Source organism: Amphibalanus amphitrite, unplaced genomic scaffold (genome assembly GCF_019059575.1).
Source record: "Amphibalanus amphitrite isolate SeventyFive unplaced genomic scaffold, NRLGWU_Aamphi_draft 000707F_arrow, whole genome shotgun sequence".
Classification (NCBI taxonomy): Eukaryota; Metazoa; Arthropoda; class Thecostraca; order Balanomorpha; family Balanidae; genus Amphibalanus; species Amphibalanus amphitrite.
In genome coordinates this window covers 278,614-305,095 of record NW_024882201.1, presented here as the reverse complement: position 1 = coordinate 305,095, position 26,482 = coordinate 278,614, and the positions used below count along the sequence as shown (strand labels likewise).

General features: G+C 48.7%; 1 protein-coding gene across 1 annotated transcript; it reads right to left on the bottom strand.

Moving 5' to 3' along the window:
- Nucleotides 1-7,664: 7,664 nt before the first annotated feature.
- Nucleotides 7,665-24,963, bottom strand: LOC122364917 (periostin-like). Its single transcript, XM_043335725.1, has 16 exons — nucleotides 24,733-24,963; nucleotides 18,502-18,600; nucleotides 18,154-18,270; nucleotides 17,690-17,783; nucleotides 17,085-17,258; nucleotides 16,621-16,752; nucleotides 16,020-16,188; nucleotides 15,694-15,802; nucleotides 15,273-15,373; nucleotides 13,127-13,264; nucleotides 12,606-12,721; nucleotides 12,111-12,301; nucleotides 11,616-11,781; nucleotides 9,524-9,646; nucleotides 9,004-9,187; nucleotides 7,665-8,621 (listed from the first exon to the last, which is right to left on the bottom strand). Exons 1-16 carry the CDS (start codon nucleotides 24,834-24,836, stop codon nucleotides 8,515-8,517), a joined length of 2,124 nt encoding a protein of 707 aa, XP_043191660.1. The 5' UTR covers nucleotides 24,837-24,963; the 3' UTR covers nucleotides 7,665-8,514.
- Nucleotides 24,964-26,482: the final 1,519 nt, after the last annotated feature.

Below are 26,482 nucleotides of genomic sequence, written 5' to 3'. Positions count from 1 at the left end.
GCTTAGTCTGATCTGACCAATGGGCGAGCAGAGTCACTGCTCTGACCAATGGACGTTCAGCGTTGCTATGACGTCACATCGTGGTGAGATATACACACAGCTGCCCTCTCTGTGTATTCCTCACCCGGGTGTGATTTACACTACGTAGTAGATTTTGTGTATATCACACCGGGGTGGGTGTGATTTACACAAAGGGCCGGTATTGTGTAAATCTCACCGTGGTGTGATATACACGGTCCCTTAAGGTTTTATTTCAATTGTAAACTGGTATCTATCTCATACTTGTTAGTGTCCCTTACTGGCACTCGCAAAGCCAACCCAATGTGAGTATTTCAGTAACAGTCCACAGATGTAGTGATTGCATATAGGTATAAATAGGTACAGGCTGAGGCAATTGCAATGCTGACTTGCCAAAGTTGAATATAATAGGTAGCTGATGCCAGCCAAAACATAAAAGGTGCTCACTACTTCACTAGCAGTTTCATGACTTTAAAAATAAGTTTATCTTACCTGGTGGCTGGAGCAGACTGTGACAAGTTCCTTGAATCGATTCAAAATGTGACACGCGTTACCTTGAATCGACTCAAACTCTGACTCAAGTGGCCTATACATATGTGAATCGACTCGACTCATGATTCATTAAGCTTTCAAATTATTTGATTCGACTCGACTCATGACTCGAAGAAAAACGACTGATTCTTGAGTCGATTCATGATTCAACTCTGAGTCGTATACAACCCTGGGCTGTTCCCAATCCACCGACGTTGACAGATGGCAGGTGTCGATCACTTATAAAAATTTGCAAGCATGGTCAGGTATTTGAAGCCCCTTTTCAACCACATAGAAAGGGGATGCGTTCAAGGGAAGTTCTTCCCTTTATACTCCAGCTCAGTGTCTGTGCTCAATACCCACCTTCTGTTTATCGTGTTGGGGCCGGGCTCTGGCGTTAAAATCCGTTTTGAAATCCCTTAGACGAGCCCATGCCGTCATGGCCGTCAGCCGTCAGCCGCCAGGCGCCAAACGCCATCCGCTAGCAGTCCACAGCCTGTGAAAGGTCAGCTGCGACTCCCATTGTCTTCCGACGCCGCCACCCCTGACCACGCCGAATGTGGCGTCTTGGCTGGCCCTCTTAGCATCACTTGAAATTGGAATGTGTCCGGGAGTGCCGGAATAGTGGAGTGGTCTGGCGCTCTGCCGGCGCCCGGGGCCAAATTCCGGAACATCTCACTCGGCCGGCTGGCCAGACAGGTGATGGTCGGCCGGCATGTGTCTCGTTAAGAGCCGTCTGCGAGATTTAAATTGCCGCACGGCGTCTGCCCCTCAGCGGATAATTTACGGCTGGATAATTGCTTCCTGAGGCGCGAGTCGACGTTCGATGTTATATGGTCGTGTCGGTGCCATTAGCAGGACTGTGAAATAGTGAGAAAGGACAATGACTTTAGTCCACACCTACGATTTCACTAGTGGATGAACAATGGCTTTATGCTGTAATTTTTATTCAGTATCTATATAGCGCAGTGGCCAGCACGGTGTCTTGAGCACGCTCATTTGGAACGGCAACAGTCTTTGCATCGTGACGTACAATGCCTTCAGCTTATGCTGCTCGGGTAGTGATATAGAAGCTCCAAGGAATTAGGAAACTTCAAGGTAACCACGCTATGCCCACCAGCATGACATCTTGTTACCGCTAGGCAGACCGCGAACCTCGCCTTTCTGCGACTGTCGGCGCCTCTCCGCCCGCGAACCATTTCTCATCCCATATAGAGCATCTCTGGGTGGCCATTAGCGGCCCCATAGAGCGGCGATTACCGCGTGTGTTTAGAGCCCGCCGGACGATCGCTCCCCCTGGGTGGTCCGTGACGTGGCGGACACAATTAATTAGTGATTCATTAGGGTCTCTCGGAGCCCTTTCATTTCCACCGCTCTCCATTTGTCCAGATTCCACGGATTGATGTGGGAGTGACACGAGGAGCGGGGCGGTCTATGACCTCGCCGCTGAACCTCGCGGATAACCACCGCGGCTCTGTCTTTCAGCTAAGAACATAATTATAGGGACCGGGAACTTTTCCATTGCTGATACTTTGGAAAGGCCAGCTATATTGAATAGCACATAAAAACAACGCATTGCCTGATTGATTGCTGCAGCATGATTTTCGCATTAAATCATGCGAAAGTTATACTACACATCCTGATTGATTTATACTAGACACATAAAATTCCTCGCAAGTTCGCGCACTTTCGCACGGCTGTGGCATCTCGGCGAAAACCCACGTTTTATGGTCTCCCCCGGTGGTCCTGCCCATTCATTCTCCCAATCGCCAACAACAACCTCCGGCTTTAAAGCGTCGTCTGCTCTCGTTTACCTTACGCCGGTACGGCCCCATGTCCGGCGTTCCCAGCTCTCCATACTCCCAGACGTCCCCCAGGAACCCCCGAGAGCGTGATCAAAGGATTACGGCCATTGTTGTGCACATCCGACCGGCCGGAATGCGTAGCGCGCTTTTTCCCCAGGTATGCCCGTTGACCGTGGCTCGGGCACATGTGGCGACGGCGACGGCCCGCAGCCCCGATAGACAGATACTGATCCCAGATGCCGGTGGAGCGCATACCTCGCCAGCTGGACCCCGGCTGAAGATGCTGACAAACAGGGAGACTCGTTGCCGGCCGCCGCCCGGCTGTGCCCTCCTGTATGACGCGGGACGGACGGCTGTGTGTGTGGGGAGGGGGGAGGGGGGAGGAGGGATGAAGAGATAACAGGATGCGCTGGTCACAAGGTCGGGGCCCGGACGCGTGATCCCCAGGGAACGCACGCAGGGAACGCAGGGGGCTGGCGACAAGGGCGGTAATGACATTCCATGGTCATGGGGTATGTATGACGTCATGTGTCGTCCCCATGTGGTCGGTGGGGCGGTGCGGATGAATGGAAACGAGGGCGAGAGTGAAGGGCAGGTGGTCAGACCTCCCTCCTAACCCAGCTCCGGCTGTCACAGGTCCCATTCTGTCCCGGTCGCGCTGATCATCGATCTGAAAATAGCGCAGTACAAAATGCCCAGTGAAGCCCTTCAGAGGAAGAACGGGAAGGGGAGGGCAGACTAGCCGGAAGACAAAAATAATCCTGCATTTCCGATTATTGTGGCAACTGACAATGACTATAATTTGGCATTGGTATTCAGCTGAGTCTTACCGACGCTAGCTTATTCATTCCACATCACCGATTGAGCATATGTCGCCTCTACAATGCCCAAGGAGCCTTGCTAAAGTGGAAATATAGCATCATTTTTCATATTCATTCTTAGCTTTAGATTTTAGAGCCATCTTTTTTTTGCACGCCGCTCTAACTTTAAATCATTTTCCAACATCGACGCAAGCACTAGAATTCACGTCCGTTTTTACATTTTTTTTTCGATGAGCGCACGAACAAAGAAAATTTTTATCACATAGCACGACGAACAGTAAGCGTATGCTATGTCAGAGGTCGCAAACGGGAAGAGCGGCTTTTGTGAAAACCTGTCACAGACACTCTCGCCACAGAAAACGGTCCAGACACGGAACGGCTGTGACACTCGTCTCCCGCTGGGAGGGTCCGGGTCGACACGCGACATGACACGTGTCAGATCGGGTGTCAGACGTGCCACCCGGAGACGACGGTGTCGCGTGGCCCGCAGATATGTCACCTCTGCGAGCGAGGCGGGAGCGCTGGCTCGAGTCTGGAGTTGGACTGCTGTGGATCGGCATAGACGGCTGACAATGTCGATACTTACAAGATGAGCTTTATCACTATATGAAATCAGCATTTTCTTCATGAGATATCGGGTCCTTGAAGCCAAGGAAATCGTGTACACTCGGGGGCAGATTGATGTTCCACCACTCCCTACACATCGGGCTCCCATGGCTCAGCACTGGCTGCTGTCAGTGGCAGCACTGGCAGCACTGGCACTGGCAGGCAGTGCTGAGCAGTGCTGAGGGCAGGCACACTGGCAGCAGCCAATGCTGAGCCATGGGGGCCCGATAGGTAGGGAGTGGTGGAACATCAATCTGCCCCCGAGTGTACCTACCAGTATAACGCCTTTTGGGGCGATTAACGGAGCGAGCGAGAGGGTGGGCCTTGCACGTGCGAAATTGCGAGGGTGTACCTCCAACTGACTTGTGCACGGCACCTTACTAACCGGTCTCTAGCGATGTGCCAAATTTGAGCACAATCGGCCCAGCCGTTCTCGAGATCTGGAAGCGGCACCCTGCACGTGCGCACGTGCAAAATGGGTCCCACCTGACTTTTGCACGGCACCCTACTAACTGGTCCCTAACCGTGTACCTACCAAATTTGAGCGCAATCGGTCCAGCCGTTCTCGAGATCTGGAATCGACCCCTGCACGTGCGCACGTGCAGCAGCACCCCAACTCTGGCACATGGACATGCATTGCCTAGTGGGTGCCTAGCTACATGCCAACTTTCAGCGCAATCGGCCAAGTAGTTACCGAGATATTGCAACAATTACAAAAGTGACACCTCTTCGTTTTGCACGTGGCACGTGCATAAGGGGTCACCCACATGCATCGAGAATAGTCCAATACTTGGTAGAAGGAATGAAGCTACCCTACAAAAATTACCGCGTGTAAATCGGTCAAGTGGTTGCTGAGATATAAGCCTCGCAAAAGCGTGACCACGGCCGGCCGGCCGGCCGGCCGGCCGGCCGCTCATACTCAGAAATTTCCGTTAATCTAAGGAAAGACTACGCTCGCTTCGCTCGCTCCGTAACAACTGTACAGTAATGTAATCTCCAATGTCCATGTGTGTTGCGAAAAAGAATTTATGTTGTTACGGAGCGAGCGAAGCGAGCGTAGTCTTTCCTTAGATTAACGGAAATTTCTGAGTATGAGCGGCCGGCCGGCCGGCCGGCCGGCGTGGTCACGCTTTTGCGAGGCTTATATCTCAGCAACCACTTGACCGATTTACACGCGGTAATTTTTGTAGGGTAGCTTCATTCCTTCTACCAATTATTGGACTATTCCCGATGCATGTGGGTGACCCCTTATGCACGTGCCACGTGCAAAACGAAGAGGTGTCACTTTTGTAATTGTTGCAATATCTCGGTAACTACTGGGCCGATTGCGCTGAAAGTTGGCATGTAGGTAGGCACCCACTAGGCACTGCATATACATGTGCCAGAGTTGGGGTGCTGCTGCACGTGCGCACGTGCAGGGGTCGTTTCCAGATCTCGGGAACGGCTGGACCGATTGCGCTCAAATTTGGTAGGTACACGGTTAGGGACCGGTTAGTAGGGTGCCGTGCACAAGTCAGTTGGGACCCATCTTGCACGTGCGCACGTGCAGGGTGCCGCTTCCAGATCTCGAGAACGGCTGGGCCGATTGTGCCCAAATTTGGCACATCGCTAGAGACCAGTTAGTAGGGTGCCGTGCACAAGTCAGTTGGAGGTACCCCCTCGCAATTTCGCACGTGCAAGGCCCACCCTCTCGCTCGCTCCGTTAGTCGCCCCAAAAGGCGTTATACTGGTTTACTTCTTTGGAAATCATATCACAGCTCACAGCACACCGCTGCACAGCCGAGCTGCAAATGCATCGAAACTGGGTCCTCCTATATCGTGAATATCGACTGAGCCACTCTCCCGGAGAAGATCTTGGAAGGTAATGCTCGAGTTAATGTGTGGTATGTAGCGTCGAGCGATGGTTCCTCAGTACAACGACGAATAGTAAGTGATGTTTTCACCGGATACGGAGGAGATCTCTATCCGGCGCCTAACCAAATACTAGTAGTTTCTGTGAGTATAATGAGGAGTACCCTTCATTACTCAGCCACTACTTGTCCACTTACCTCTCCCCCCCCCCCTCGAACCCTCCTCTCTACACCCCGCCGTCCTCGACAGGAAGCACCCCGGTGGCAGCGGCGGTGGCGGTGGTTAACGAGCGACCACCTCCCTTCCCGAGCGATCGCCTCCCCTTCCCGAGCGATCACCTCACCCTTCCCTACCCATGTTTGTGGGCAGAGGCGGTCTATTTTGGCCGCCGGGCCCGGTCAGGGTGGTAATTTGAATGCTCCCCTTGTGGGCAGGACCGACTGTGGGTATACCACAGACTGATGGACAGATTAGGAGTAAAACAGGGAGGGCTCAGGCGCCACTGAGGGCTACAAATGGACCATTTTGACATTTGGAGGTCGGTGATCGGTTATTGGAACGAGCATATGACACGCCACATAACAGCCACCAGCAGTAAAACTGTGCTCATGAGCAGCACCATGCTTACGTGTTCATTGTAAGGTCATGCTTTTACACAAAAACCGTTTCGCATACGAAAGCCGTTTTAGACAGAAATAAGTATCAATTTTTGTGGCGAAGTGGCGAAGAACGGAAGGTTTGAAAGAAATGGTTAAAACAGACTCCTACAGCTGTTCAGCTTATTGCATTCCAGTGTGAAAATCGTCTAGTCTATCCCTACGTCACTTTAATGACAAATCATATCATTTTTGTTGTATGGCTCGTTCAATGCCAGACAGCTGGTGTGTCTCGAAGTCTGGCGCGTTTGCCTCAGGGTCCTCTTACATCGGACGCCGCATTCCAGTTCGTTATCTGTCCGTTCCCGGTTCCTGGCCCTGCCATCTGCTGACGGCCACGCCCTGGGTCCTGGCCACTCCAGCTGTCGACTGGACATCTCCGCTGTCCGCCGGACATCTCTGCTGTCTGCCAGACATCCCGCAGTCCGCCGGATATCTCTGCTGTCTGCCGGACATCTCCGCTGTCTGCCGGACATCTCCGCTGGCTGCCGGACATCTCCGCTGGCTGCCGGACATCCCCCGATGCGGACGATTCCTGCAGCTGTTCTCAAAACTCCAGTGTCAAGACAACTCAGAAGTCAGTACACAGCCCGCCGTTTCACCTGTTGGTCCATCACGCCTAGAGTCGCCCAGAACATATCCCGAGAGTAAAGACCGCTAGTCTGCACCTTCACTACTCTAAAAAAAAGCAAATAAAAGTTAGGTAATTATTTGTTATTATTTGTTATTAGAGTTAGGCTATTATTAGTTATTATTTGTTTATGGTTTGGCAAATTCGTTGTAAGAAAGGTCCTGAGTTGTAAGAGAGGTCTGTCTCAGCAGATGAAAAATGATGAGCTGATGAGCTGCCAGATGAAACCTCTCTAGACCATGACCGCTGTCCGGCCTGCCTTTCCAGAAAGTTTGCCGTTCCTACAGCTTTTACACTGGCGGTCGTAACTAAAATTTTGTCGATTTCGGGCGCCAAGGGGATGCATTTTCCCCGAATGCCCCCCCCCTGGATCCGCCAGTGAGTTTTTACATCGACCAGCTGTCTGCAGGCCATCCAAAAAGCTGTCTCTTCCAGCTGTCCGCTGACGTCTCTTAAAGGTAAACCGCACGGCACAGCAACCGTTCCAAAGGATAATGCGCTGCGGCCCATACGGCATTCTCTCTCGGCCGCATTCGCCGGCCGACTGACGGCTATTTCGGCGCACAGCGCCATCTCCTCGTCCCAGCCGAGGTCCCAGCTCCCCTCCCTCAGCTGCCGATACCAGAGACCTCTGTATGAGGGTCCGTACCGGCAGGACACCTGGCGGCGAGAACGGGATCAGAGCGATACGTACTTTTGTCCGTAACCCATCGTTCTTCACGTCTGCACTCATTCTAAAAACAAACTGTAGGTATAGGTTAGCCGTGTATGCTCAATAAACCATTACCATCGTCTCCGATACAACGCTCGTTCTTCCTCCACAGTATACATTCCTTCACGGTATACTTCCTCCATTGAACCACGCGACGTTAATTACTAATATGTCCTCAAATATAGACGTTGTTCTGTGAGGCATAGACCTCTGTGTACCGGTGCATACAGAGGTCTGCGGCGTGGCATTAGTAGATGTAACATAATTAGTAAGTCTGCATAACAACTACCAGGGGTAACAAGAAAACACTGACACAGAAGAAGCCTTACAAACATCTATATGTCCTAAGTAAGGCGTTGTTTTTCGGCAGTGATGCGCTACAAGTGCTGTAGCTACCATCCTCCGGCAGTGATAGGTTCAGGTAGATGAGACGATGGGGTAGGACATGCTAAAAGTAACACTTAAATCGCCTAGCTCTAACGACAGCACGCTGAGACTGAGAAGATGGCAGCTTTCAGCGCGTATACTCGCTAATACAACTGCCCGTGGTTTGGCAGGGCACGCACAAACGACATTAGAGTGAAAATCAGATGAGTCAAATATCAAATTTCATCTCGAACAAAGGAAAATAACAAATCAACAACATTCCGACCTAAACTTAAATGGCAGTATTTTTATGAGCAAGAGGTAAAGCAAAGAACACATTTTCGAGGAATCGCGTCGATGCAGCTGCTTATGGCAGCTACTTTCCTTCCTCTCATCTCACTCCCTCCCTCCGCCCTCCTGCGCGACATCCAACTAGCCCCAGCACAGCTGTACTGGTTGAACCTCTGCAGCTGAAGGACGCTCTCTGCAGGGCGGGGTCCTCCGGAGCGGTCGGCGACTAGCCACTGCTGGACACCACCTTGGAGAAGCTCGACGAGTGAGAGGTCGACCCGGAGCTGGAGACCTCGGTCCTCCGAGAGTGCGAGATCACCGTCTTCTTGTAGCCTGGCGGTAAAGACATAGCTATTGATTAGTCAATAAGAACAACAGAGTGTGGGCTGTTAGCCAGTCACACTACTGTACGGGGATGAAGTGGTTTAGATCATGGGGTTAAGTGCTACCGGATAGCAAAATGACTTTTTAATGTTTGTTCAAAACAGTCTCAAATGCGTCAGACGAATATAACTAGATGTTATGGCAACTTTTGTTTGAGTGCTTGCACCCGAAACTCAAGCAACACCGGCATCATCCCTTGTCGACAAAATGTCCCCCTTTCCATCTTACGACCGAATTCAGGCAAAAATACGCAAACAAGCAACATTGAAAGGTCTTACCTATTTGCCCTTCTATTCACAAAAATCGCGAACTCCTGTACCAAGTCCCTAACCATTGGTGGAAATAACTCTGCGCGAGCTGCTACTGCTGCTGCTGCTGCTGCTGCTGCTGCCGCTGATGTAGCCGTGGCCGCCGGCTGTCTGTCGTCGCTCACGAGGAACCAGAACTCCGTCTATCAGGTGCAGGATCCCGTTGGCATTCGTGATGTCCCACTCCCGAACACGCACTCCGTCCACCTGCCGATACCGGCGCATTTGTTATACTTAGTTACTGCACACCCGTGGTGAGGATATTTGAGGACGATAGTCTCATGACACTGTGATAGATATAAGCTCACCATTCAACTTATGGATGAGCTTGTCAACACATTCAAGCAGCTCGTTTTGCTTGAACAAAGAAAACACTCCGCCGAAAAAGGGCTCGTCCTCCTTCACTCCTGTCCCAATATAGAAAGGGCTCGAAGTGCCGAAAGGCTCGAAGCCCTGTCCCGAAGAAAGGAACTCCTGTACAAGAGCGACGAGCTTAAAGTATACAGTTTAATTGGTTCAAGCAAGCTTGACCGACCAACTCACGGTGAACTGGTTTCCTTCTCTGCGCAGATCCACCGAGCCTTGCTTGGTGGCCACCTGGTAGGTCAGATCCGGCTGGAACGAGCCCGAGCTGAGGATTCGCGTCGAGACGTGATTCTTCACCGTCTGGGGACAGCAAATACACGTTGGGAAATCATGCGTAGCGAAGGAAAGATAGTGGGCCAGTAAGAAGTAATCCAAAGAAGAAAGGTCACAAAGCAGTGAAAGGTCACAAAGGTCACTTACCTGCTCTTTCAGCGTCAGTCCCGTCTCGCTGGAGTCTCTCATGTACACACTCGGTAGTTTAAATGCTTCTAAATCTTGTGGAACTGATGGCATTAGTGTTCACATGTTCCAAAAATGTTTTTATGGCTTAGGACACGTTCTCCATGATATTGTCAATTCGTGTTTGACCACAGGTTGCGTGCCATCTGCATGGAAACACGGTCTCGTTACGCCTCTGCCCAAATCTGTTGACCTCACAGACGTCACTAAATTTAGACCAATCACTGTCGTTCCTGGTGTGTCCAAGATCGTTGAGCGCATTGTTTATTTGCAACTCAGTGAATATTTTGATGAACATCGACTTTGGTCGGCTACCCAACACGGTTACCGAAAGCTGCACTCCACTGAGACAGCTCTCATCGTTCTGTCAGATTTTATTCTTTCGGCTATGGACGCTTCTGAGATCGTACTTGTTGTTCTGTGTGATCTGTCGAAGGGCTTTGATTTAGTTGACCATGATCTCCTACTTGCTAAGCTCAAGTTATACAACATTGACACCACATGGTTTGAATCGTATCTTTCTGAATTCTGATCACAGTCAGCAGGTGCAGTATCGCGGTGCGGACGGCCAGCTGGTCTGCTCCGATTCACTGCCCATCACGATGGGTGTGTATCAGGGTACAGCTCTGGGTCCAATTTTGTTTTCAATTTTCTGCAACGACCTGGCTCTACATGCTTCTGATGCAACCATCATTCAGTACGCTGATGACGTGCAAATCGCTGTACGCGGTAAAAAGAGCCACTTACCTGAGCTCATTGCTACCATGGAGAACCACCTTGGTGCTCTCGCCGACTGGTTTAGCTCCAACAGGATGAAAATTAACCATTCTAAGACACAGCTCATCGTTCATGGCACAAAAAGAACTTTGCAAAGCATCCCACCTGTTACGATTAAGTTTGGTTCATCGTTCATCACTGAAAGTCAAACTGTGAAAAATCTTGGACTTACCATGGATCGCTGCCTGAGTTTTGATGATCACATCACTCACCTTGTCGCGAAATCAACTGGCATCCTCATCTCTTTAGCTCACTCTAGACACGTGCTGCCTTCTTGGACTGTCGCGTATGTGGTGAATGCTCTTGTTGTCAGTTCAATACGTTATTGTGTGTCTGTGTATGGCTCATGCAATGATTCCCAGTTGCACCGTGTGCAGAAACTCTTGAATTTCTGCGCACGTGTCATTGGTGGTCGGCGCAAGTATGATCGGGTATCCGATGTACTTCGGCAGCTGGGGTGGCTCTCAGCGAGGCAGCTCGTCAGCTATCATAGGCTGTGTCTGATCAAGACTGCGCTTGATACCCAGTTGCCAGCGGATATTGCAGCGATGCTTTCATATGTGTCGACACCCCACCACACTCGGCAGTCTGGCCAGTTACAGTGCCCACGTGCCAAGACATGCTCTGGTGCTAGGCGTCTATCTCATGCCAGTGCGTTATTTAACAGACTGCCCAATGAGCTGCAGTCTCTGTCGCGACCTGCCTTCAAACGACAGCTGAGACTTCTGCTGCTTCGGGAGGTAGGATAGGTTCGTGGAGTGCCATGTCTTATCGCGTGTTTCTCCTCTTCATTTTATGTCATCACTGTTTTATATCTTATGACTTGTATGTGTGACTCGGGCGCTGGAAGAGCCACTTCTCAGTGGATGCAACCACGAATAAACTATGAACTATGAACTATAAAGCAGTTCGAATAGACAAAAACCTTCACTAACTTTACCGCCTGAAAAGGAAAGTTACAACCACATTGAATGACTCACAGACCACACTCCACGGCGAGCTGACCACTGACCTTGACCTAATATAACCCTACCTTGAGGAGGGTCTCCCTGTCGTTGAGGATGGCGTCCATCTGCGTCTGCCCCAGGGCGCGGAAGGCGGTGTCGGTTGGAGCAAACACGGTGGCTACCCCCTGCAGCTGCAGCTCCAGCGCCTTGGCGTCGTACGCCGACGCACGCTCCATCGCAGCCAGGAAGAAACTGGGACAGGAGAGACGACCAGAGCTTAGAGATGCGAGAATTGAAACCCACCCAGACATCGGAAAAAGAGGAAGGGTATTTTGACCGTTGACGTGAAAGAAAAGAAGCAACGAAACGGAGAAAGTCGACATTATGATAACCAAGTTGTCATTTCTTGTCATGTTCGGCTGCCTTTGCGATCTGCCCTTCAATAATGCTAACGAAGAATACTCGTATATCATGCAACGGAACTTTAGGGTCTTTCGAGAATTTACCGTACGAGCTCTTTCGAAAACTGTTTCTCTGGTTTTCGCCTTTCTTTCAAAGAACCCTCGCGACGCAGCGCTCACCTGAACTCGCCCTTCTCGCGGAGGATCTCCTCGATGGTCTTGTTGGAGGGCAGCAGGACGCGGTCGATGATGTGCAGGACTCCATTCTGCGCCTCGATGTCGGCCCGCTGGATGATGCCGTTCTCTACAGCCAGCGCACTGCGGTGGACCTGGAGCCGCAGCGGGTTCTCCTCGTCCAGAGACATCTCCACCTGTGGGACGGTGGGTTTGGTCACGGATATCTTCACCTGTGGACGGTGGGTAAGTTCAGGGAAGCTCGGGAGGCTAGAGACATCTCTACTTGAGGAAGGATGGTGAGGTCAGAGGTTATGGTCCAGCCGCAGGAAACAAACAGCTTAGAGATAACTTGAAACTTCAGCAGATAAAACAATGTACAATAAAGAGTTAGGCGACAACGGCTATGTGAACCCACAGGTACTTTTTAGATCACGTGGGATATTTACTATCTAGTGCTCCGCTAAGCGCCCTAACAACGCCCCCTGTGTATTGCCTGACCTGGCCGTCGGAGATGCCGTTGCTGAGGATGCGTCCCTGGGTGCCGTGGAAGAGCAGCAGCTGGCGGGCCGCCTCCGGGTCCGAGCGGGCCTTCTCCATCACCGACTCGGACACCGCTGAGGGGCACGGGATCACGGAAGGATCGAGATGAGAGCGGTTTACAAATACACTCCGTGACGAATAAAGTCCGTCGCTTATGAGTTGTGACTTGTGACTACCTCAACAGCGCTAAGCAGGGCAATGAAAGCATACAACAGACAGCATGGTCACATGGTGATTTTGCTATTCCACCAGCAATCAGAACTTTAAAACCTATTTGATCGCGTATGGTCTTATGCATCGTTACTGCATTCGGCGAGGGACCGACCATATGACTTGAGCTTTGATGTCATTCAGATATTCTCTGTATCAGCCTCGAGGCTGTACCTTAGGCTGTAGGTCGTCATTGTATCGAGAAAAACGTTCTCATGCATCTCATGACATTATGCCATTACAGCTCGATTCCCAAGCCGCTATCGTACCGAGGAATGCGTTCTCGTTGGGCACGAAGAGCGTGTAGTCGCCGAAGTCTCCGAAGGCCTCCTCCAGGCCGGCGACCCGCACCAGGCTAAGGAACGTCAGAAGGCTGTACTTTTCGGCCAGCTCCAGGAAGTTCATCGCTGCAGGGAAGTGGAGAGCCCACTGGTCACTCATAATATTGGCCTGGTCGTAAGCCATGATAAAGGATTCAGAGACTTGGTATATTGCGTTATTGTGCACAGTTAAAGGGACCCTCCCACCTTCAAAATAGTTAATGAATTGGCACAAAAGTGATGTCGCTCGGTTCAGAAAGAGCGAAAACGAATATCTACCAAATTTCATCGAAAAATATTCACCGGTTTTCAAGATATTAGACTTTTACTTTTGTTTACTTTTTGGGATCTCCGCTGTTCCTAGCGACTTTATTTGAAAGTGCGGCATTTGTTGCGCGCAAAGCAGCATATACCACCGCGTGCTACCAAACGTTTTAGTAAAAGATTTAAAAATCATTAGATCTCCGCTGACGTCACAAATTCTAAGGGGGCATACCAATGCACTAGCCCCTTAGAATCCGAAAACTGCAAGTTTGAAATTCCATATCTCCGAATTAAAGCATCTGTCGATGTTGTGAGTGCCCAAACCGGTATTTGCAGGCCATGGCCACCAATTTGGCTATCTCAACTCAAAACTAATGTTAAGGTGGGAGTGTCCCTTTAAAAGGACAAATATTTGCGAACAATTTAGACCCTTCCCAAGCAATCCTCCAGTAAAAGACAAAGGTTTCTTAGAACGATTCGTCTTGTACAATGCGCAACAGCACAAGTGCATCCATACACCGATCCGTCTGGTGTTATACGGAGGTCGTCAAAATCTGTGTGCGATGATTAGGGGAGAGTGGGGAAAGATGCCCAGGGTTTTACTATGTCATATATTATTCGAAAATGACGATCGGAAAGCAAAAACTTGGAGTTTCAACGGAAGGCGACATCATTTTTCTCCAAAAATATCACACTTTCGTGCCTGAAATATGATAACTTTTTTTTGCTCTTAAGCATTTTCCTGAAGAAGTGAAAGGGGGCATCTTACCCCACAGGGTGGGAAAGACGCCCCTTGGCGTTGGGAAGATGCCCCCCTGCACTATAAGTGACATAAATGGGCACGTGAATCGCCTGAACGAATCAGTAGTCCCTTCGAGCCTGCAGTAGACTCCAAACGTCATCGATAAGGGCCCTCAAAAGTAGTCGTAAGGGGCTTCAGAGGTCATCGTTAGGGCCATCATAGTCCAGCGCGGCCAAACAAGCCTCCGTGGTGGCGTTCGGAGACCACTGTGGGGCCCTTATAGGTGTTCATGATGCTTGAGGGCCCTCGAGCCCATCGTGGGAGCCTCAGATGCCAGCGCGGCCCGTGGAGCCAACGTGGGAGCCCTCAAAGGATGTCCTGAGGAGCCCTTGAGCCAATAATGGGGCCCACAGAGGCCGTCGTGAGGGCTCTCAGAGTAAGATGCCGCCCAAAAAGTCGCTGTGTGGGCCGAGAGACCGGCATGGGGAGCACCCGACCGTACTGGACTCTCAATAGTCCCAGACCGGCTTTTGTCTCTCATCACAAGTATGTAATAAATGATTTGACGGGTTGCTTGAAGGACAGCCTACGGATTTAGGGGGGGGGGCGTCTTTCCCCATCAGGACAGGGGGCATCTTACCCCAAGGTACCGAAGTAACATTAAATCAGTACAATTTGTTAGCCATAAAACTACACCCTGAAACAAACTGTTTGGGACGCAGTACACGCATGTTAATGTATCACGACTATAGCAAGGGACGCAAAAATTATCTACCTTCTTTGATATTTACAATGTTATGACACCAAATTTTTTTTTGAAAGCAGCAAATAAAAAACATGCAATCACCAGCCAGCCGTTGTCCAACTGAGCTTCGCAAATTTTTGTGCAGTTAACAAGGCAGGCTTCCGCTTTACGCTAAGAACATTAATTTCCAGGTTCGATTCTTTGTTTCGCCGCTAGAGGGGGTGGGGCGTCTTTCCCACCCTGGGCATCTTACCCCACTCTTCCCTATCATTTGTTCAACAAGTGATAATTAGCGTTTACATACGCTGATCTAAATCGTTCTGCTGACTCTACTGATGGCTGACCTCTGTCTGGGATGAGCAGCTCATCCAGCACGTGAACGACTCCGTTCTGCCCCGACATCTCCTCTTGGCTCATTTGGGCCCGCTCCACAAACACTGACTTTCTGTGGAAAAAGGATAACTCATCGGTCAACTGCGCCAACAGCACCATTTTGTACTGAGCGCCTGTAGACTGCACCGCAATACACGTAGGCACTGCGGAACGCAACATCCGCCCTCTGGGACTGAATGGCCTGCGCTCGCCATTATTATGATATAACGATTATCATAAGGTTATCTACTTTTTTCCATTCCTATTTCAGAGACCATGGTCGGAGTTGACAGAATTAATCCCGTGGTTGGCGAGTTGGCAGTCAAAGTCCATCCGGTAAGCAACCATGTGACAGAACTGCACGGATCTCCGGCAGCCAGCAGGCTAGCTTACTTGTCGCAGTTGAAGGCCACCTTGTTGTCCGCGTCGGTCCTCATCTTGTGCTCGCCAATCACAGCCGACTTGCACACCGGGTGAGGCACCACGTGGTTCTTCAGCAGCGCTGAAATGATTCCGGAAATTATTACAATGGGCTAGGCTAACGATGTTAGCAAAAGAAACGTTTAATTTGTGTTGGGATTGCATTATAAGTAACACCGCTGAAGTACTGAAGTGAGTACTGAAGGAATTTCTATATGGATTGTGAACAATGGTCGAATATGGCAGAACAAAATTATCAACCGACAATCAAGCTAAAAACTGTGTCATAACTTTATTACCGTGGCGAGCCGCCTTATCGCTGAGTATTTTCTCGAGGCGTTTTTCTGGCAGCTTCTGGAAGGCCTCATCAGACGGTGCCATGATCGTCAGGGCATTCGGCATGCGGCGCAGTTCTTGGATGTACCCCGACTTCTCCAGAGCGTCCGTCAAGATGTTGAACCGGCCGTCCTGAAAGAAAAAGCGACGAGCAAGTGACCAAGACGGCCACGAAATGATGGATCTTTGCAATGACCAAAATGCTTTGAGAAAAAATTATATTCTCGAAAGACTGCTGATTGCTGTAGTCATAATGAAGACGACATATAAGGCTACGGATTATAGTCAGTCCATGCGTTGGGTTTATTGTCCGAGACTGCTCTTGCTCCATTGTCAGCAGTACCAAGCGGTAACCTCCTATTTCCTTCAGCGTTGCGGTTGACAATATCCAGCAATATCCGACTAGAGAACAGTCTGGCTGTACTCGGCTACAGAGCGGCAACATGTGCGAGTTTCCATCACTCCTCAGTCCTCATCAGTTGCCCGTTACCGTATATTTTTCCTCATAAATCGTAACCTGGATGACAGCAATTCTACCGTGTAGTTTTCATCTTATTTCCACACCTGGATGACGAGGTCGACCACGGAGCTGCTGCTGATGGTGCTCGGATCCAGCACTGCTCCGATCAGGTGCAGTACGCCGTTGGTGGCCTTCTGGTCGCGTCGGATCAGCGGGTTGCAGTTGACCGTGGTCATCTGTCGCGGCGGGATAATGCGCGTCAGAGCGATATCGCTCACTGAAAGGCTCATTGGAGGTCGCGGAGACGGCCTATTGAGAAAAGGCTTTCGACATGCTAAGAAAATGTTTAAGAAAATGATTGATAAAGATAGACCAAAGAAGAAATATTCCAAGCTTATAATTTTTATATTAAAGATTGTTTTTCATTTTATGATTTTTCCTTTTCGTCTTATGTGCCAATGGTGGCATAAAATAAGCGGTATTATTATGATTATTATTGTGAAATAGTTAAACATCGAGTAGCTCACGTTGAGCTGCGTGTTTCATGCTCGATGGATCGTTCACTGACCTGGTTGGAGTACTTGCTGAGCCGCAGCTGGGCACCGCTCCTGGTCTCCACCAGCTGGTCAGCACGCATCTCCTTGGTGGTCAGCTTCCCGTCTAGCAGGTGGTACAGCAGGACCGGACTGAGCGGGTTACCGGCCTGAGCCTCCAGCGAGCCCCGCAGACTCTCCGACATTTGCTGCCGTGGGACGGTCCGTCAGTGTGTTAGTGAGCAATGAGGAAACATCGAAGGGCGAGGCATTAGGGAACATCATCGGAGGGCAAGGCGTGAGGGAGCATCGGAGGGCAACTAGGCGTGATACAACATCAGAGGGTAAAGGGGATAGAGCCATCGGAACAGTGTTTATGTGAGGTAGAAGGCAAGGCGATTGCCGATTAATGTAAATGACCTTTGATCTGGGCGATACCTGCCGAATGCTCATGACTAATGCGCATACGGTCAACATAACCGAAGTACGATCTGATTCACATTTGTATTATATAGAATCTTATCCAATTTCTAAGTTGCAATAGAAAGTGATACCCAATGCATTTTGATCCGTGGTAAAGCCTCCTTTTACTGGCCACAAGCATCTCCCAGCACAGAAGAGGAACCATTTCCATTCGTACGTCGAAGGCCTCGTTGGTTGGCAGGAACAGTGTGAAGGCGCCGTCCCTCCTCAGTTCCGACTCCAAACCGGCGTCGAGGATGGCAGACACAAAACTGCGGGTCACAGCGACGGTAAATGTACCGATCATCGGCGTGACAACACTCAGCAAATGACGGCGAGACGAGGTAACAAATGAGAAGCGAATTAAATGTCAATTAATGGTGAACTATAGGACTCCATCTACGGTCAAGCTTTGGATAGCATATTCCCAGAAATGTCAGGTATAATCATAAGTCCATATATTCTACGCCTCATGACGTTTCATTTCTTGTAGACTATAACGCTTGACATCCAACCTTTTTTCTTGTAAATAAGGCAATCAAATCACCGTGCGTTTAAATGCTTAAATTTCAATTTTCCCATACCTATAGCGGACACAATACTATGTACATATGTGAGATAACATACCTGGCTGAAACTTACCGAGTGGCTCCCAGGTCTCTGGCGGTTTCCAGGAGGTTTTTGAGCGGTTTGACTGAGGTACACCCTTGGTCTCCTCCGCTTTGCTGGTATCCCTCGCAACACTCGTAACGGATCATCCTGAAAGCCAACACTCAACGCTGATCCCTTTCTAAGAAAGGGCTGAAGGGCCATGTGCAGTTTCAAGTAGCACCTCGATCGTTCAATAAAACTTTCATAAAACAGACGTAAGAAGACACAAGTGTTCTTGGGGAAGGGACGCCGAGCAGCACAAACATCGCATATGCATTTCGTAGTGAGCATAACATATTGGCTTTAATTAATTATGAATTGATTCAATGATTTACATACGTCTTTTGTCCGCATATTTCTCGGTTGATCCAGAAGCGGCATTCGGTCCATATTTCAATGTCCGTTCCCGGTACTTCCTCCACCACGCAGGCATGCGGTCTGAAACGGTAAAGATGACATGTGGCCGAGCGATTATTGGTTATAACGACAGAAACAAACGCCGATGTTTCAAGATGCTGATGTTTCTCCCTCAGGTGCTCACAGGCTGGCCTCTTTGGATGGTCAGACCTGATCAAACACATTACTGAGCCCCCTGGTCGAGGTCAATCGTCAAACGTTTACTGATAAATTATGATTTGTTTCCAGTGACAGACTGGAATCGCACACTATCGGAATCAGAGTTTAAGGAGATTCGTCACTCCGCAGTCCTCAACAGTTACCGCCGTTTTGGGACCGTTCCTGGGCTGGAAACGCACGCATGTTTCCTGTTAGTGCATACCTCAGCCTGTCACCTTATGATGATCATGCCTTCTTTAGTCGTCTTCGCCGTCTTCAGTCATGTCTTATCAATCGTGTCATTTAAATTCACTACAGCAAACCAAAAAAAATATCGGCATGACTTTGTGCTAACTACAAAATCAGGAGCTGTTTTGCTACCGTGCGCTTGAGGGAGATAGCCGTATATTTTTTCAGGTAGCTGGGCGTTCATCACATACCAAGTGAAAAACATGTCGTGCGCTCAGCCGGTAGCATAGCTAATTAATCTGGATAACCGACAGTAGACGTTTGCCCTTTCGCCCAGCCCTGCTTACATCACCCCTACCGCCTACATATCCTCCGTTCCGACTCGACCGAGCAGCTAGCAGGCGGTCAGTGGGCGGCAGTTTTGATGCCAAGCAAGGGACCCATCCTGGCCTGCACGCACGTAGCTGTCACTTTCAAACTACGACGTACTCCATAGCGAACGACTGTGGGCGAGGCGCCGGCCAAATGGACCGCCAGGTGGGGGCATACGGCCGGCCCGGCCGGCGCGGTGGGCGGGAACCACACAGCGGTGCTGACTTTGGAGAGAATGAGACAAACACTGAGTTGAGCCGACGCCAGTGCGGCGACTGACACTAATAGACCGACAAACTGTGGTCCCGAGCTGTCACCACCGCCGGCGGTGACCTGGCTGGCTGGCAAAACATCGCGGCGGACGAACAGACGGGCCCAAACGAGGCGACGAACGGACGGAAAGACAGGCTCGCGGAAGGTTGGAAGGACGGAATGGGTGGATGAATGAGTGATTGGATGAAAGAGTGGATGAATGTGTGGTAAATGAATAACGAAATGGGTGGTTTAAATGATACTGAAAATAAAATGACACGGTCAGGTCGGCTTCCTTGACACTGGCTGGTAAATCGGTGTTTATTATTTGATATTATTCGAGCCGACTGCATTTTGTTTTATACAATAGCCTAAATTGATTGAAAATATATCATTGAGGCAAGTCGCATTCATCTGCTCTCGTGCGTTGAAACATTCTTGGCACGGCCAACTGTTGCAGTGTGTATGAGCTATTTTGGTCGCTGCACTTGGCCGACCTTGCCCTTGTAGCCATGTCCTGTCATCTGGCGAGGTTGGTGGACGCTGTGGACGCGGTGGACGCTGTGGACGGTGGATGGTGGATGGTGGACGGTGGACAATAGACAGAACGACACTTGGGCAGTGAGCATGACTCATTGCGGGAACTAAACGGAAATTTGAATTAAGGCATGCAATTGCACGTCGTGTTTCCAAATGTGCTCGCTGTGATGATTTCCGCCAGTTTACAGATAAAAATATATCTTCTGGCTACCAATGACCCATTAGTAGACTGTGTATGCGCGGAAGTGTTTACATGCACCAGAGTCCAGAGGCTAGCTGAGCAGGCGGTGAGTGGAAATCGCCAGATCGGCGATATTTCTGGCAACGAGCAGCTGCGGCATCACCGATCTGATTGGTTTGGTAAAAGAAAACTGACTTGACTTCAGTTTGTTTGGGCTGCACTAATTAACGACTTTTGTTAATAGCCTTGCTGTTAACATCAAGCTGAGTGATGAGTAGCTCGTCCACTCATGGCATAAATGATTATGACTCATTGATATCGACCCCTAGCAACGTTGTATACCGAGGCAACCGAGAACCGAGTAAAATAAAAGGCAATCACGATGAACACGTTCAATGGAAATTATCTGGTCACGCACCATGACTATATTGTAGAACCGTAATGACGCAGCCATATGGCATATAGCAAGCCCATGACCTATGCTCGCCTAGTCTCCCATAACATTGCTTTGCAAAATTGTAAGAATGATCTTTCCGCTAACTTGTGCTTTGACTGCTGTTAAAATTCGAGGAATAAGTCAGGTATATGTAGACTTTGAATGTGTGGATTTAGGTTGTGATCTCAGCCGTTAGTTTTCTCAGTGAGATCCCGGAAATTATACGGATTCTTGACTTTGAACAATGCACTGTCTAATGCTAACAACTGGGAGCTCAATATAACCCATCTGAATTATTTCCGATGTTGGATATACATATGCGGAGTGGCGACGATCGATCGGAAAACAGTACCAGTGCCAAGTCAAATATTACCCTGGAAGCCTACCTCACGTTGTCTGGTAAGCACAGACCGCGGCCAAAATGAGCACCTGAGTCACTCGAGGAAATAACCATGGCTGCCGCTCATCCTTCCCGGAAAGGTTTTTCGAAGTTATTTTCAGTACATAGATGCGCTGCTAGAGGCACATTCGTTTGCCCGTTTAACCCTCGCCGGCCGAGGGGGGGGGGGGGCTCGGGTGCCGCCCCCCATAGTTTTTTTTCGCGATAGCTCCGAACACGCTGGCGATAGAGAGCTGAAACTTGGCATACCTGACCTTTGATTCAAGCCAGATCTTTAGACACCAACCGCATTTTCGGGTCAGGTCAGGTCAGGTCACTGACCTATGACGACATAAGTGAACCTCTGCACGGTCTTCAGATGTCGCAACTTCGCAACGCCCTCACTGCCAGAGGAGCTTTCACAGGGAAATGGAACTTGCAGGATCTAGTATCCATTACGAGTCTCACAACTTGCATATCTCGGATTTTTCCTAAAGGTCATATGAGGTCAGGCCATTTTCGTGACCTCACCATTGTAAGTCAATGGGAAAAATGAAAACTGCTATTTTGGCGCCGGGAACGATCTCCAACTATCTCAAGCACACAGAATCGTGATTTGATGCACTCCTTGCAAGGTTAGATGCGTCACTTTTGCAATGTTGACCTTGCGTGACGTCATTTGTGACGTCATCAAGGTCATATTAGTTTTTCGTTAATAACTCCCGATCAAATTGAGCTAGCGAGTCGGGAAAGCCACCAATGGAATCAAGAAGACCTGCCGAATCGAATGATATACGATATGACCTCTTTCGACCAACTCAGTGACCTCGGGGCACTGACCTGAGACTTAATTGACCTGAGGTCAACACCCTAAATTGACCTGACCCAAACAAAAAGTATATCATTCGACGTGCTTGAGCGAGGCGAACACGATGCTGCCAAAATCAGCACTCTGCGGCCGTTTTTGGCGAAGTTATTCACCAAAAACTGAACCGTGCCTTGGGGCACTTGACCTGACCTCAGAGGTCACGGGTTGACCTAGGACCTTAAAATTGGGTACTAATCTCTGAGTCTCGTAACGGCGCACACGCTCGTTTTTTCCGGAACGCGCTAGCTCCACCAGGGGCGAAACGGCGAGAGGGGGGTCGTACTTGCCTCCCCCCCCTCGGCCGGCGCGTATGAAGCAAACCAATAGGTCCGGCCAGGGTTAACACTTAACATGTCCGTTTCGCTAATATCTGTTTCATAACGGTTTATTTTATGTAGCATAAAAGAGAATCGTCATGTTCGCATTTTATGTTTTTTTCTATTGTTTATATCTTCTTCCTGCTTTTTTAGTTCCATTCGAGAAGAAAATATTCGACGGGATCAAACGTTTTTTTTCCTTCAATATTATGCGGGTTTATTGGTTCGCATCCGAAACTATCATCTTGTGAGCAAAGTTGACGATTACAAATAGGTAATCGAGAAAATTTGGGCCTTAAGTGCTCCTGGCGAAATGATCTTTGATCTAATCAAAGCTGGGTCATTACCAATCTAGTTACTTTTATTTGAGTGCGTTTTTGGTGCTGCGTCTGCTTGCCGGCGCGGATTTTAACCCGCGCCCCGCTGGGGGGGGGGGGGCAGAATCTGCCCCCCTCCCGTTTTTCGCCAATAACTTCTAAACGCGTTACGCCAGCGACGTCAAACTTTCAGTACCTTATCATACATCAATTTGACACGTTCCCTGAAAAGTTGAGCGAAATCCGTCGGAAAATTTTTGAGAAATTGACGTTTTAGTGACGTCATGTTCGCCATTTTCGCCTCAAAAATGGCAAAATTTCAAACGCCGCTAACATCTTCATTTTTAAAGGAATCAAGACGTAACAAAAAAGGTTATACGTTATTCTACTTTGTCTATCAAATGGCTATCTCGGTTTTTTGAAAATTTTGGATTTTGGCCCAAATTTTTTTTTCTAAAAAAACTGACTTTTTTGGGAAAATATTTATAAAATCCAAAATTTTGAGTGTATCGAAAAAAACGGAATATATGTCAAAGAAGTGGTCTATGTGCACCTACATACCAATTTTTAGAAGAATCGGTTCAAAAATGTGGGGGTTATTCAAAATTTTATGACGTCACGACAGACAAAAATTTTGAAAAATGATTTTTTTGGAAGTTCTGGACCTCGTACGGAAACAAAAATAGCACCATTCGATTTGCCGTGAAAAATTGCATCAGATAGACACTTTTTTAGGCCTTAACAACCAACTTCAAAATTTGACCTCACTTGACCTGACCTTGACCTGACCTCGACCTGAAATTCATCCAGAGGTGGTCCATATCACTTATTGAGTGCGCCTATTGAATTCTATGAGTAAAATGACCCATAAAACATGTGTCGCACATGCCCTTTTCTATATTTTGTTTTTGGTGACCTGACATGACCTGACCTGACCTTGACCTTGACCTTTGAATGACATTGTATGCAACGAATATTGTCTTGGTAGTCTAAGAACACGTTTTGGGCAATCAGTCTCACTCCATTCTTCGGCAACTACGGTGCAAGGCCGATACTGTAGAAACTTGCATCTTGTACCCTTGACCTGACCTTGACCTGACCTCTGACCTACTAAAGCAAAAAAATTTGGGCTTTTAAGATCCGCCTTGTTGAGAGCTTTCGATTGCCGTTTTCCCCGTCTTTCTACGACCATCGGTTCGGAAGTTAGCCCCCCCCCCCCCCAGCAGGGCGCGTATGGCTGAATAGCCCAGGGGGGCGCAGGTTAAGATTTTACGACGATCATGACCGTCCCTTCATATAGCACATTGCACGAAAAAAAACTTTTAACGAATACCTATGACTGTTATTTTTGAAAGATGACAGGAAATTTGCTTGAAATAGCTTTACAAGCCCATATTCATTTCAGCAATTTATTTCTGCAGCGCTACAACCAACTTGATGTTGATTTTTTTTCGCTGAAGCTGTCGCTATTCTTTATCGATCGCTCTCTTCCCACGTGCTTCGTGCATGAAACAATCCAATCAGATTTAGGTGATGCGGAAGAAGACGCCAAAGCATTAACCCACATTATATTGCCTATTTTGGCAAAGGAGACGAAGCTTCGGAGCTTACTCTGTGTTTGCTGAGTGTGGTGGGGAAATGATTGACACCAGAATTGTGTGTTGGTTAAGGTCTTTTGACGTCAAGGATTCTGACGATTTGTGATAAAACACTTCGTCATAAAAGTTACCTATACTGGACGGCCTTTTACTTTCGAAGTAATTGTCTTTCAGATAGTAAGTTCTAAATAGAAAAGAAACCTGCATTGGTATAAAATCACCGATGCAGGCGCACGCAAAGCCGCATGACCACAGAGTCACAAAATAGGTATGTACGTCATTTGATCAGGATATACCAAATTGTCCTCTGTTTCCATTTAATAAAGCACAAGATGCTTTTGAATTTGAGTGGCAACAATAAAACTGACCAAGTTGTAGACATCACACGTATTTTTTAGCTAGTAAACATGAAGAAATAAAATTAATCTGTGCACCCTGTAGGTCCCCAAACAAAATACACATCTCAACTTGGTCTTGGCATACAAAAGTGAAATAATTAAACGATAACATTTCAAACCAGTCCTCAAAAGTTTCAAAGAAATCAAATGTCGCTACTCAACACGTACCCCTGCTCTCTGGCGATTTTGATGCTCCACCAGGGTATCTTAGCTCCGGCTGTCACGTGCAGCAGAGCCAGCCACAGCACTGCGAGTCTCCAGTCAGCGGCCATGGCTCGTCTTCACTACTAACGCTCGGCCAGGTCAGGTCAGGTCAGGTCAGATCGAGCGGGCGAGGTCAGCTCCTGCTGAGGCGGCTAAATCACCACGTTGTGCTGCCACTGCTCAGCCCAGACTGCTGGCGGCTGGTCAGGAGCCGCCCCGGTCACCGCCGCCCCCGCCCCCGCCACCGCCCGAGCCGCCGCCGCCGCCAAAGCTCCGGGCTGGCGCGTCCGTACACCTCGCCAACGGAGGTCGCCAAGAGACAACGTGTAATGATTGATGGGAGCGAGGCAGCGCCAACAGAGTATACCGTCTAGATGTATATGTAGATGTAGATCGGGGTATAGCCTTTGTAACGGCACCCCTTGTTTCTTCACTGTCACTTTAGCCATAAATATGGATGCTACGACTAAGCAGGTTGACTAAGCACTAAGCGTAAACAAAATGAGCGTGCGTAACTGACCGCTCGGAGAGGGGACAGCGGACCAGAGCTGTCACAGCTGTTTGGGGTCAGAGGCTGAGTCAGAGTCGCGGGGTTCCACCGACTGCCAACCACTACAAACTAAAGTGACTGTTTCTACATAAAACTGGCGCCAGAGAGAGTGGTACTTGATTCAAGGAATACGTCATGGATGAGACTGTGAGTAAGCGCCGTCTACAAATTCAACTAACAAACAATCGGCGCTGCCAGCGAGGATGACAAGTTCATTTACTTCTGGGTTGTTGTTAGGTGGGTCAACTAAACCATTGGGCCGTTTTGCCGTTTTATCGGATCGAAGACTTTCGAATGCTAGATATCATAACAAAACATATACTTATTCCTTGTCTTGGTTCTTTTCGGGCTTTTCACTAAATGATAGGCAAGAACTACTTTGTAAAAAGAGAAACATATGCTTACTTTTTGCCTTCATATAGACGTATTTATCTGAACCCGCAGAAAAGAAGCTAAAATATCTTTTTATCGCTTTATTAACTTGCTTTGCATTAGTTAAATGAATTTCCAAATCTGCTTTCTGAATTCTGAATATGCTTTCTGTTTTCCCAAACGAATACAGGTGCATATAGCGATTTTGTGTACCTATCTACATTTTATCACAGTTCTTCCGTAACGTATGTAGGGTAGCCTGGGGCAAGACGCCCCAGATAATTTATTTTGCTACATAACTTTTGTCCCACATCACCTGGAAGGCCAAATTTGTGCTCAATGCGTTCTTTGGACATTTAACTTTAAATTCCACCCCTAAAATTCATTCACTTATGATCGGACTCCTAGCTAGGAAGTGATTTGTGAAGCAACTGCAAATGGGGCATTTTGCCCCAACCCCAGGGCAAAACGCCCCACGGCCTGGGGCAAGAAGCCCCATACTCTAGATTAAAGATTTAACATGCTAGTTGACTTAAATCTTATATGAGAGGTCTGTTAGACCTTGGGAAGCACGGCACTGAAGTTAGCTCCTTCCATCCTATCAGGTGTTCAGCTACGACACTATTGTATGAGCAGGTTTTTCACCTGCCTCATAAGGCAAAATAATAAATTATTGCAATGGAAATGTTAACAAAATACTTCCTTTGCCATCCGGTTGCTGAGAAAAGTACATATAAATGCATAGAAACTTACTGTTAGCCAGCTACCGAACATTAGGTAGTGGGTAGTCCG